Raw genomic sequence first — 13,230 nt, 5'->3', positions numbered from 1 at the left:
ACAGCCAGTGATAGGTAGCAAATAAAGCGAAAATAGACAGTTCCCAAGAAGAGACTCAAAGAGTGTAAGGAAAAGTGGGAGCCTTTGGTGAGGTTAAGACTTTGAAACTAAGGTACCACTACAGCTTTGGGATAAAGTGTGTCAAGTCTCCTCTGCACCAGTCTTGCCCAGGGAGGCCCACGTCTTCCCATCTGATTTGCCAGCTTGTCATTCCTTTGTTGCAAAGGCTGTGTCAAACCCCTTGTTGGGACCCACGTCCAGCAGGTCCCAGGCCCTAATTAAGGTCTTGTTCTCTCTGAAGCTAATATCAACCATTAAGTGACTACGAGAAATTTTGGTATTTCAAAAAATTCCAACCATGGTAGCTTGTATGGACAACTTTTTTTTCCTGTTAGCTCTTTTATGTAAGTGCTGGTCATTTCATATAATAAACCCAGTACAGCCAGTTTTTCACCCTACAGTTTAATTGTACCCACAGTTCAGTCCCTCTTATTTGCCAACAGTTGCATAAATCTTTCTGTCCTGCTTCTAGCTACAAAACAGTCCTAACATAAACTGCACACTCCTTTTCTTGCAGTGGATTTAGCACCTCTTTGTTCTCATGCTACAATCCGTTTCTTCTTAAGTGGAAAACGAGCATTTTTTCCATTTCTTTTCTTCAAAGAAAAGGGATAAATGGGGAACAATACCCTCTCCAGACCTCCTCCTCCCCAGATTTTCTACTCGCTTTTAGCATATAATTAGTAACCTTTTTTCCTGAGGTGTGTGAAACCAACCAACCCCCAGATGCCAGGTCTAAGGTTGGTGTTGTAGGACTAAAAAAATCCCCACTGCTTTGCTAGCCCAGAGATCGGATTACATCAGACAAATGTTTCAGAATGAAGAGTACTGCTTCCAGCTGGGGATGGGAGGCTTACGCTTGTGAAACCACCGCTAGGATCACCGTGTGCTCGGAGGGATTTGTGGCCCGGATCGACCTGCAACGAGAAGGCTCCAAGTCAAACAAGGTGATCTGGGCTGGGTTACATTAAATGAATGTGGAACTTCTTCACATTGAAAATGGCACAAAATCAAATGTTTCTCTAAAGGAGAAGACTGAAAACATGCGGAAGACAACACAGAAAGATGCCCTTGTGACTTAGGACCATCTATTTGTTTAATTTAAAAAATTTTTTGTTGTTGTTTTTTAGATCCCAGGCAATTAGCCAACAGGTCAGAGCTCCTGCCAACTTTCCACTTCAAAAAATGGCAAATTCCACGTTTCTGATTGAAATTCCACTCTGCAAAAAACTGGCAGTCCTACAATCCTCTACTTATCAGTCTATACTTCAGGAGCTAATTGGATTGGATCTCTTTTCTTTTAAAATAGTTGGTAGTTTGGAAAAATGACCTTATAATAAAAATTAAAGTACTCTCTGGCAGCTGGATATACAAATGTAGGTTAAAGCCTATTAAAGAAGGTAAAAGAGCTGTCCAAATTCTTCCATTATACTATTGTTGGTGCTCAAATACTTGAAACAACTGGGTCATCAGTTGGAACCGAAAATGTTGTAATATAGTTATATGTAATGATATATGCTATACTTAGACACACCTGTATATGGTTATTCATTCCTTAAAAATTTGCCAGGATCAAAATATATAAGGATATAGAATTTTGAGGTCTACAAAGAAGTGCTATGTTGCAACTCAGGTTCTGGATTATCTGGTAGAGCACCAAGAAATGGATGAACTTTTAGTAAAGGGCCACATACTTGAGACTTATTACAAAAAGAATGCTTGTTTTGACCTATCCCTTTGGTCTGGCTTCTGCTTATTTTGAGATCCCTCGGAAGGGAGCTATTATCTCTAAGAACAGAAGGCTCAAGGCTATTTCTGAGTAACTGTGAAACAACGTGTATTTGTTTTTCTTTCTAGCTACTGGCATTTCTGCTTCTCTCCACTTCACTGCGTGTGTGTGTGTGTGTGTGTGTGTGTGTGTGTGTGTGTGTGTGTGTGTGTACTCCTCTCCCCCAGGGACATCCAGCTCATACTGCTTCATCCTCCATAAACGACTCCAAATTTTCCTGGCCTTTCTCAAAAAATGTACCTTCCCCATGTCCTGTTCCTTGGGACCCCATTCCCCCATTCTATGTGGGAGGAAAGCTTAAGAAAACAATCAGCTGCTATCTACCTGGGGAGTGAAGTTTCCCTCTGTGGGTAAATGGTATTTGAACAAGCTCCTTTGGCAAGAATGCCTTAACGCTCTGTGGGGCAGGAGGCAGAGGTCAATACACTTCCAAAGCTGGCCCGGACCACCTCCCACTCAGCCACCCCAAAAGAACAGGTCCTGCTTAGGCGAATCAACACTGATTTTATACTTAGTAGCCTACTGGATACTCAGCAGAAATACCAATTAGCACTGAATTTTTAAAAATGCACGGTGTCCTAAGGACATGCTCGAATCTCTATGGAAATACTAAATTCTCCTCACCTTCATTCAGCCTGTACCACCCAATGAAAGAGTCAAGGGTCCATCTGCTAGTCTACACTCTAAGGGGTGGACCCCGGAGCACAGGCTGACGCACACTTGTGAACATGACTGGCCTGGAACACATACTCTCTTGGCCTCTTTTGGGATTGGCTTCCGACTTCTGCTTACCTCTTCTCTCATCCCTCCAAAGAGGAACCAGTCTGGTAAGAGGGACCTAGATCTCCTGCTGGTTGAGAGGGCCAAGGGAAACCTGGGAGGGGTGGGGTGGGCATCCACGGATGCACGTCAGGCTGAGGTCCAGTCTAGCTTAAAAGTCATATCACCTAGCACCACAGCTGGAAATGAAGAATGTGCATCTGCAATGAGTGTACCCCCCACCCCAGCCCCCTAGGGAACGTGGGCTGGTGGTCAAGCATCCGGGAATCTGGCCCCCTTAATATAACCACTAATGGTCAGTAGCACACCGCCATGTATGTACACCTGGATTCTAGACTATTCTCCTGTGCAGCTAAGGCAGGGGTGCATTTGTTAGGAAACAAAGCTAAATCTCTTCAAATTCAAGGAAGAATGTAAAGCTCACCTGTTAAACTGGGCCTTTGCCTGAATTAAAAGATTTCTTCGTATTAATTTTTTTTTTTAAATCTGAAACTTGTCTTTAATCTATGTCTATACAAAAGATGTGGTATTTTTACTAAAAAGCCACGTAAGAAAAGTAAACGAAGGCCAAGAAAAAATAGAGGTAGTATATAAATGACCCGATTTTACCCTGGAAGCCATTTGAAAAGAAAACAAGATTTCTTAATACTTAAAATATCATCCAAATATTTTATGATGAAACATGTACATTTTAAATAAGCAGCTATTTCTATGCAGAAAGATTAGCTTATTTGAGACTATCAAAACATTTTAAAATATGTTCATAAGAAATCTTCTTTGGGAAACTTTGAAGGTCATCAAAGAATATAGGAAGGCATGGCCTATGGGGAGAAACTTCTCTTCATCCACTAATTTCTCGTCAGGGCACCAAAGGTTCCAAGAAGCATTTCCCCATCTTTCATTTCCCTTAGTAATATTCAAGAAAATTTCAGCTCCATATGTAATTGGAGCCTGCCCTGGTTTAGCATTTAATTAGCAACCTCTTCTTGTCTAGCTTCAAAGCATTTTATTTCTGCCAAATGGATCCGTTCATCCAGAGCTGAGTCCTTTGACTGTGCATTTATTTATGAATAGGCATGGTTTTCCTCCCTAAGCACAAGCATTTCTATAAACAAGAAGGGGTCTGGGTCCTTGGAAGACTTCTTGCTGCTGCAGAGCGGCTGCCTTGGCTCCTTTTGCTACCCATCTGTGTCAGGCGGGGAAAAAATTTATATTTCACACATTTTTGATGCTCATTTTGGAACAGAATAATGAGAATTGAAATATCTGGTTTAAAGCCAAACCATATCTGTGTAATAAGAATTGTGTGACTCTTAATGTTTTTCTTGAAATGTGAGCAACACTTGGAAGAGATGAACATGCTGGAAGTTTTCTGTGGAGCCCCACTCACACCTCCAAATTCAGTGCAGCACAAATATGGAAACATAGGAAAGATGAGATAAATCCACAGGAAGAGCTATAGCTTTCATCATAGAAATCTGTATATACTGCTTAGAAATGTCAACGGCTATTTTAGAAATATTTGGAATGGAACCAAACACATCTAGAAATGAAGTACATTTAAAATGGACTGTTAAATAGACATTTACTAAGCATATTAAATTACGGAACATACCTGCACACAACTTCTGCGTCAAAGTTTCGAGTTTGTCTGTGATCGATTACAATAATTTCATGATGCTTATCTAAAAAGCATTCAAGGGCTGACTCGGGAGTCCGAGCAATATTGCATCTATAACCGGCTCGGTCACAGGCCCACCAGAATCCATCACTCTGATTATCTTCCTTTGCAAAGATCAGCAAAACCTGAAACACACAGAAAAGTTCATCCGGAAGCAGTAATCATCTTTAGAGACAATCTTAAAAACAGGCCTCTGGGGTGAAGCTATCTGGGTTCAAATTCCAGCTCCTCCAATAGTAACAGTGGGTCTCTGAAGAAGTTATTTCATCTCTTTGGCCTACGGTTTCCCAACTGTGAGATGTGAATATTAACAGTGCCATATAAGCTAGTTGTGAGAACTGAATGAGCACAGGTTGAAGGATCAATCAATCTGGTAGTGGTTGTTATTCATTGCAATTACAAGTAGTTTTAGTTTCCTAATTAGCTTTGTTTTTAAATCGATTCAGCAGTGAAATTATTAACAGGATAATTAATAGAGGATAATTAATTATAGTTCACACAAACATACACATATATTGCATTCCAGTGCAATGGTGTTTGCCTTACAGTCCCTGGAGACCACCTCTTAAGAGATACCTATAAGACACAGAAAAATAAGGGCACTCGAAGCAACCTCAGAAACTAATTCTAACACCATCGTAAAATGTGAAACTGATGGAGCTAAAGTGAAGAAAATCTGCCTCAACTTGCCTCATTGAAAAGTGCAGCCCCACCCACTGAAAAGAAGGTAGCAGGGGTTTACACAGGTGCCCATTCATTGTCCCCTGGCTCAGGGGCCAGCCAGAAAGCCTGGGACAGTCTTCCCACCACCTGAACTGACTGGCTTATTTGTTGATGGTCTATCTCCTCACTAGCTTCAGGAGAGCAAGGACTTGTTCCCTTTTGTGTCCCTTGTGCCCAGCATGGAGCTGGCACTGATTAGCTGCTCAGTAAATATTGAAGTGATAGAAGAACTACCTGTAGGTCTTCTGAGAAATGCAAGAGGAGTTTAGTATCAATAAGACCACTCATAGCAACAGGTCCAATAAGAAAGCCATATAAAAATCTCAGGACATTTAATATTCTTCAGCACCCATTTCTGATTTAAACAATTAAGAATAGAAGGATTGTTCCTCAATGTGACGAGCTTTTAAGTCAATAGCCAATATCATTTTTCATGGAGAAATACCAAATATTTTTCATTTAAAATAAGAAACAAGTAGTTCTATGATTGCATTTTAAAAACATTTTATTAATGGAAAATTGGAAATATTACTGGGAACAATGATATGATGAGCCTCATGTACCCATGGTCCAGCTTCAGCAACTACCAACTCCTGGTTAAGCTGGTTTCATCTCTATACATTCCCACTTTCCCAACTCTCACATTATTTTGAGGCAAATCGCAGATATAATTTCATACATAAAAATATCAGTATGCATCTGTTAAGGACTCCTTTCTAAAAGAACAAAACCACAATACCATTCCATACCTACAACCCACAAATAACGCCTTAAAATTGTCAAATATCCAGATGTATCATAAATGTGATTATTTTACACTTTATATGCAACATGATCCAAATAAGATTCCACATTGCAACTGGTTAAGATGGCTCTTAAGTTTCTTTTAATCTATGGGTCCCCCCATCAATATCTTTCTTCCCCTTGCTTTTTATTTGTTGATGAAATGAGTCATGTATTTTGTACACTTGTAGATAATGTAAAAGACATGAAAAACAATAAAAATAATTAACTATCAAAAATCAGAAGATAAAATTATTATTATTTGCAGACAATATATACCAAAACAACCCAAAGAAATCAAGTATTAAGAATTATTAAGAATTCAGTAAACTGGAAAAAAAAAAACTTGATAAAGGAGTATATACAAATAAATTGCTTTTCAAGGAGGGAAGTTGACCATTTGTGGAGTGGGGGAATCAAGATAAATTCTTCTCTATACCCTATACCACAATAAATTGCTTTGCAATCAGGGAAGGTGACCATTTGGGGGGAGAGGGGGAGGATCAAGATAAATTCTTCTCCATTCCCTATACCACAATAAATTCCAGAGGCATTAAAGATTTAATTGAAAAAAAGGAAAAAAGTATTCACACTAAACAATGAACTGGGGGAAAATATTTCCAACAAATATAACAGGAAAGGGGTAATTCTTCCTTCTATATAAAGAACTACTACAAATCAATAAGAAGAATACTAATAAACCAAAACAAAAATGGGAAAGAAGATAGAGACAATTCACAGAAGAAATACAAATCCAGAAGCGTAAAAATAAAAACAAAATAAAACCCCAACATCATTAGTAATCAAAGATATGCAGGTTAAGTGATATGATACCATTTTTAACCTATCAATTTGATAAAGGCTGTTTGGAAATGTTCAGACGGGTTTAATATTACAGTTGATTTAGACACTCTTATTGGAAATTTGATTTGTGTGATATTTCTGGAAAGCAGTTTAGCAATATGTAATAAAACTTTCATGAGAGTTCATATTCTTTGACTTTGTAATTCCACTTCTAGTACACTACCTTAAAGAAATAGAGACATGAACAAATATTTATGAGTAAACATTTTTATTACAGTAATATATTACTATATAATTATTTTGTGAATATTATAATGTGGAAAAACTAGAAACAACTTAACTCTTAAATGACAACTGAGAAATGGTCAAGTAAAGTATGACATTTTTACACAGTGGAATAGGTATGGTAATAAGTAATCCCCATACCTCTGAGTATGCCTGAAAAATAGCATTTAATACAGTATATTGCCATTTAATAGTAGGCAGCCATTAAAATGCTATTTTTGAAGCATACTCAGAGGTATGGGAAAAGAGTATATTTGCCAAAGGCAAGATTCTATCGAGGAGGACATCCATTTTCTGCAACAAAAACTTAAGCTCTTCTATCATTTCTCTCTCTGATAGCAGAGCTTTCACAATGAGGGTTGTAGTTGGAATGTGTCCTATTTTTTTAAGAGCAGTTTTATTGAGATAAATTCACACACCGTACAATCCATCTAAAAGCATACAATCGATTTCTAATATATTCGCAGGTTGTGCATTCATCACCACAATCAATTCTAGAACATTATCACCCTCAAGAGGGTTCGTTATGTTATACAGTCCCATGTTTCATCCTCTGGCTTTCCTTCTAGTGACAGGGAATGTTGCGCTTTAATCAACGTGGTTGTGGTGGTTTGAAGCTTTATGTACCCCAGAAAAACATATCCTTAAATTTAATCTATTCCTGTGGGTGTGAACCATTTAAGAACCAATGAAGTTACTTCGATTAAAAAGGTGTGGCCCACATCAATCAGGATGGGCCTTAATTCTGTTACTGGAGTCCTTAAAAGCAGAATGAAATTCAGATAAAGAAAAAGCAACAGAGGAAGTGGCCAGAAGCTGAAATCAACAGAACCCAGAAGAGAATGAGAGACTCAGGAACACCGCCATGTGCCTTGCCATGTGACAACCTAAGGACCACGGATCGCTTGCAGCCAGCCCCAGAATGCCAGTCTGTGGGGAGAACGCATTGCCAGGATGATGCCTTGATTTGGACTTTCTTTTAGCCTCAAAACTGTGAACAAATAAAATTCCCATTGTTTAAACCTGACCTATTTCTTAGTATTTACTTGAGCAGTCATGGAAACTAAAACAGTGGTAAACACATGTGATCCTATATCTTAACTCTAGAAATTCAGAGCCATACACTCTGTCTTCAAAATCCGTTGGAATACCATGGATAGGTTCACTCACTTTAGAAAAATCCCAACAGAATAGCCCTCCAAATAACCTCAAAAAAATCACTCCTTTTCATTCAATAATCTCCCCAAATCCCATCTTCACAGGGACTTTCTACCAAGGTTTATAATTTCCCTTCACTTGTCCTTTGAGTTCTCCTTTGTAAGTGTTTCTCTAAAACAAGAACTTATCCTTATTTAAGGTGCCTAATCTCCAAAGATGAGTCTCAACTTCAATTGCCACATCTGTTTTCCCTATCACACCAGGCTACCAATGCCTTCCTCACCCCTCCACAATGAAGTCCTCACTAAGGTGAGTCCTACATACTTCAAGGAAATGACCCTAATGGAAAAACCATCTCTATCTTGTCCATCAGAAGCAAGTACCTTTAATCACTGCAAGTCCTCAATAAACTCAATCTTCAGGGATGTGAAGGATTTGAGGTAGGGGGTAAAATTCCATAGCTCAAATGTGCTAAATCATTAAAAATTGCTGGAATACATTTTATTTCCTACAATAGGAGCATGGGAGATCCTTGGGAAAAGACTCTTTATAGGGCCTGCCACCACGGTACCACTGGGGCCTAAAAGGGTCAGCACACTTCCTTTCCCCTTTGAAGGATGCCCTCATTGTGCTCTCAGAGGCTCAACTGCAGGTCATGAGAAAACTGGCTCTGTACGTGGCCCTCAGACAAAGTGACTGAACAACTGAAGTGCCCTACTTTCAGGCACAGAGCAGGAGCAGGTTGTGTCTGAGCACAACCTGGCACTGCACCAACAGGGAGCACAGGAAGAGCGAGACCCTTTGGGCACTGGTCTGTCTCTCAGTGTCCTGACATTTCTGTTTCATGGCAATAAACACAATCAAAAGGCAGTCTTTCCCAGAGAGGTGAGGCATCCCAAGCTTTGTGTGTCATTCTCCATAATCTCAAATGCCGTATTTCCAGGGAAGAAATAATATATTTTTCAGTATGCTTTCAACATTTTCCTCCTTAGGATATGCCTTGAAATCACACCACCAGGCAGTCATACTTATTCAGGGCTCACTTATTAGGACCTGTCCAGGATGTTCCTAAAAACCTGCAGCCACTGAGCTCCTTCTAGGAAGACACAGGAGGTGGCTCTCCCAAGAGATGTGGAAGGCACATTTTGGTAGTGAAACCAAACTATTAACAAGGGAGCCACAGTGAAAAAAATCAGGCAGGAGAAATCGGTTTATGCATAAAGTCCATGGCCTTTTACTTGGTGCAGCTGCATTATTAATGTAAGAAACTCAATATGCAGCATCTAGACGTCAGAAAAGTGGACAGAACCCACCTTTCATTTGGCTGACTAAACTACTGATTTCTAAACAAGAATTTCAACAATCCATAGTTCCTTGATACCATTAAGCCTCAATATTTGATAATCCAATAAGAACACAACTCTAGTCTTCTATTGGGCACTGTTAGAGATATTCAATATTGTTAATGTCATTTGTCTTAAGTGTCCTTAAAAGACTGGAATCTCCCACTTTGGGAAAAAATATCATGATAAAGTTCATTTACTCAACAAATATTTTCTGAGTACTTACTATGTGCCAGACACTGTTTTAATGGTTTATAAAGATCCCTACTCTGATGGAACCTGCCTTGTAGTGGTGGAGAGACAGACAATAGACAATAGGTATAAGAAGTAAGCAAATTATATGGAATGTCAACGAGAGATAAGTGCTATATAAAAAAAGCAACAGTAGAGCAGGGTTAGGGGAATCAGGAGTGGGGTAGAGGCTGTAGTACTAAGTAGGGTGGGTTAGGGTGGACCTCACTGAGAAGGTGACATTTGAACAAATGCCTGAAAGAAATAGGAAAGCAAGTCAAGTGAATCTCTGAAGGAAAAGCATTCCAGGCAGAGGGAACAGCTGGCAGGGTAGGTGCTTGATGTGTTCAAAAACCCACAAGGAAGCCAGGGAGACTAGGGAGGACTAAGGGAGGGTGAGAGGACAGGACAGGAAGTCAAGTTGCATTTCACATGGAAACTTACAAAACTGAATGAAGATAGTGCAACATAAGCACTCACTAGAGAATTTCTTTGGTTAGTATTTAAAAATCTTTCCATTTATAAAAATTTAATTTAGAAAGATAACTTTTCAATAATTCAACTCTTCAGCAAAATGAAAAATCTATGGGAAAAAAATGAAAATATTTGAGAATAAAGTACTGTATCAATCACTTTTTTTTTTTTTTTAATGTCTGTTCAGTTCAGAATACTTTTCCCTTCTTTGGGATTTGGGAAATACTTTAAGTCATTGTGGTGGACCCAAATTATCAGGCTTGGATTCTTTGTCATCATCTCCCAGGCCACAGTGGGGCCAATGACATTCTGTTTCCAGGAATTCGGAATTTGAGCAGAGTGACACAGAGGCTGGGAATTGGGACCTGAAGGCCACTAAAAGAGATATTGAAGAAACAGCCTTAAACTCTTGCAGACAAGGCACTCCGAGATGGCCCATTGCCAGGACTTTTCAACAATTCCTTGGATTTTACAAAAAAAAATTCACTGTCTTTCTAGTATATTTCTTTTTCATTCATTTATTTTTTACAGAAGCAGCTGTTAACTGCAACTAAAAAAATCTTCACAACACGGTCCCTCTTCAGCTTTAACTGAAGTGATTCTGTGTATTAACAATTATAGAAACATTATAGTATTTTTGTTAGACATGGCCATGTAAAAATACTTAACGATATTCACTGAGAAGGATCCCATAATATTTTTGCAAAATACACATAAATTCATCATTAAAGGCAAACAATTGAACTTGATTGGTAAAGAGTAAAAGCAAATTGACCATTCTGCTTGCTCTAAATAATATGAAGAATATTCATTCAAAGGATATTGATGATCTATTATGCATGATATTGAGTTAAGAACTGGGATTTTTTAAAAATGACAGAACCAGTCATAGTCAAATGTCTGCCCTTAGTACCCCAGCAGGGGAAAGAGTCCAGCAAGCAGATAATTTAGAAAATGCACTAATCAGTGGTAAACACAGATAGGCATAGCATAGGCAGGACATCCAAGACAAGAATCCAAGCACAGGAGATGAGCAGAAGGAAGCAGCTTTGTTGCATCAACCTCACTGTACCATTGTAAACACAGCAAAAGATTAGAACATAAAGATCTGATCTGGGGTGAAGTCTGTTCAATAAGGGAACATCTCCTTTCTGCAGCAAACCTTACCAACTTACATTCTGTTCAGGGTAAGAACACAACTCTAGGCAGTCCTCACTGTGCATAAAAATAACCATGCAAGCTATACCATGCAAAAAGATCTTAATGGGAAAAAATATGATCATTCCATGACCTTTAAAAATTTGTCAAAACATTAAAAACTCTTCTATTGTTGATTAGAAATGGATGGAGAAACGGAAAATACAAAACTAACATTTATTTAGTACACTATAGTTTAAAATACTATAAACATTGAGAATTAAAATGTTTTTTTCTTTTTCAAAAATGTGTCCATCAGCTGATGAATGACTAAATAAAATGTGGTATAAACATACTATGGAATATTATTCAGCTGTAAAAAAGGAGTGAAGCCCTGATACATGTGACAACATGGAAGAACCCTGATGACATCATGTTGAGTGAAATAAGTCAGACACAAAAGGACAGATATTGCATGATCTCACCGATTTGAAACAATTAGAATAAGCAAACTCATAGAGTCAGAATCTAGAATCTAGGTTACCAGGGGATGGGGTAGGGATAGGGAATGGGAAGTTAAGGCTTAAAATTTTCAGGGTTCCTATCTGGAATGAAGGGAATTTTTGGTAACGGATGGTGGTGATAGTGGCACAACATTGTGAACCTAATTAACAGCACTGAACTATGTATCTAAATGTGATTTAAAGGGGAAATGTTAGATTGTATATATGGTAACAGAATAAAAAAATTTTTTAAACCCATGGTTCTACACTACACAGTGAACCCTAAGTTAAACCACAGACAATAGTTAACAGTATAATTATAAAAATGTGCTATCAGTTTAACAAATGTCCCATACCAATTCAAGTTGTTAATAATGGGAGGGTACAGGTATCCTATATTTTATGCATGATACATGATTCTTGTGTAAACCCACAACTTTTCCAGTAAAGAAAAAAATAAAAGTTCAATAGGGACTTCTGCTGTCAAACATTCATTTCAAAAATATAAAGCAACAGCATATAGAAAAGTGCAAGACATTGCTCCAATTCATGTAAAATAAATCCCATATTATAAATTACTAAAATTAAAAACCTTTTCAAGAGTAGTTTGAACAGTGTTTGCCTTCGTCTTCCAGTCATATAAACTACCATACAGAGTGAGCACCTCTTCTATGTCTTGGTGAACTGTCATACTCCTCAGTTTGGATCAGCTTCCAACATTTTATCCTCTGTGCTTTCAATGTCATGAAATATCCCCATGAATTCCTTTAATTAATGTGAAGATTTTTGCTTGAGTCACTTCCCCTGGGACCTTCATTCTTTTTGGCACACTTTCCTCATTTCTGTTGATAAGTTCTCCCTTGGCTAATTTCCTCTGGCTAGAAATTTAGACTCTTTCAGAGGTGGTGGTGTCATATTCCCACAGTCAGCTATTCCTCCCACAATTCCATTTACATTCGATTCACATTTCTCTTTCAGCATTATCACTTTTCACTTCTTTGCAATGCTTTTGTCCCTTTTGGCCACATTCCTCTTTCAATCATCCATGTTCGTAAAATGTCTTGTGGGACAAGGAGGTGACACAGCTACATGCTTTGCTGTCTGTATGTGAACTGACTAACAGATATACAATGACTAATCACTGAGACTTTGAAAAAAAAGGGGCATGACCATGATCCTGAATATGAGGAAGGGTTAGCAGCCAAGTTTGTACTTTATGCAATTACAGTTGATATGCAGTGATAACTGAAATTTAAATTGTGGTTTTGGGGGTCTATTGAAACCATGCAAAGCAAGGGCTGCCTGTATTGCTTTTCAAGTGTAACCACAAAGACCTCAAACTGCCATGCACAGCATCCCTCTCTCTCCAGGGAGAATTCCAGCTAAACCTTCTTGGAATGTCAAAGTTTAATTTGGCTTTCACCCTGAGCTAGGGTGAGGAAATAAGAGCTGACCCAGGGGCAGAGCCAAGGGAATGAA

General features: G+C 38.5%; 1 protein-coding gene across 4 annotated transcripts in view; it reads right to left on the bottom strand.

Annotated features, from left to right (window-relative positions):
* Positions 1-13,230, bottom strand: part of PDE8B (phosphodiesterase 8B) — a 348,197-nt gene that overhangs the window by 125,252 nt on the left and 209,715 nt on the right. For all 4 annotated transcript variants that reach the window (XM_037801656.1, XM_037801653.1, XM_037801654.1 and 1 more), the window contains 2 exons: positions 4,245-4,435; positions 918-977 (listed from right to left, as the gene is read on the bottom strand). In XM_037801656.1, coding sequence (XP_037657584.1) covers positions 918-977; positions 4,245-4,435 — 251 coding nt within the window. The remainder of the gene's footprint in view (positions 1-917; positions 978-4,244; positions 4,436-13,230) is intronic.

The sequence above is a fragment of the Choloepus didactylus genome, chromosome 13 (genome assembly GCF_015220235.1).
Source record: "Choloepus didactylus isolate mChoDid1 chromosome 13, mChoDid1.pri, whole genome shotgun sequence".
Lineage (NCBI taxonomy): Eukaryota > Metazoa > Chordata > Mammalia > Pilosa > Megalonychidae > Choloepus > Choloepus didactylus.
Note: the sequence above shows the minus strand (reverse complement) of the source record. Positions and strands in the feature narration are given on the sequence as shown.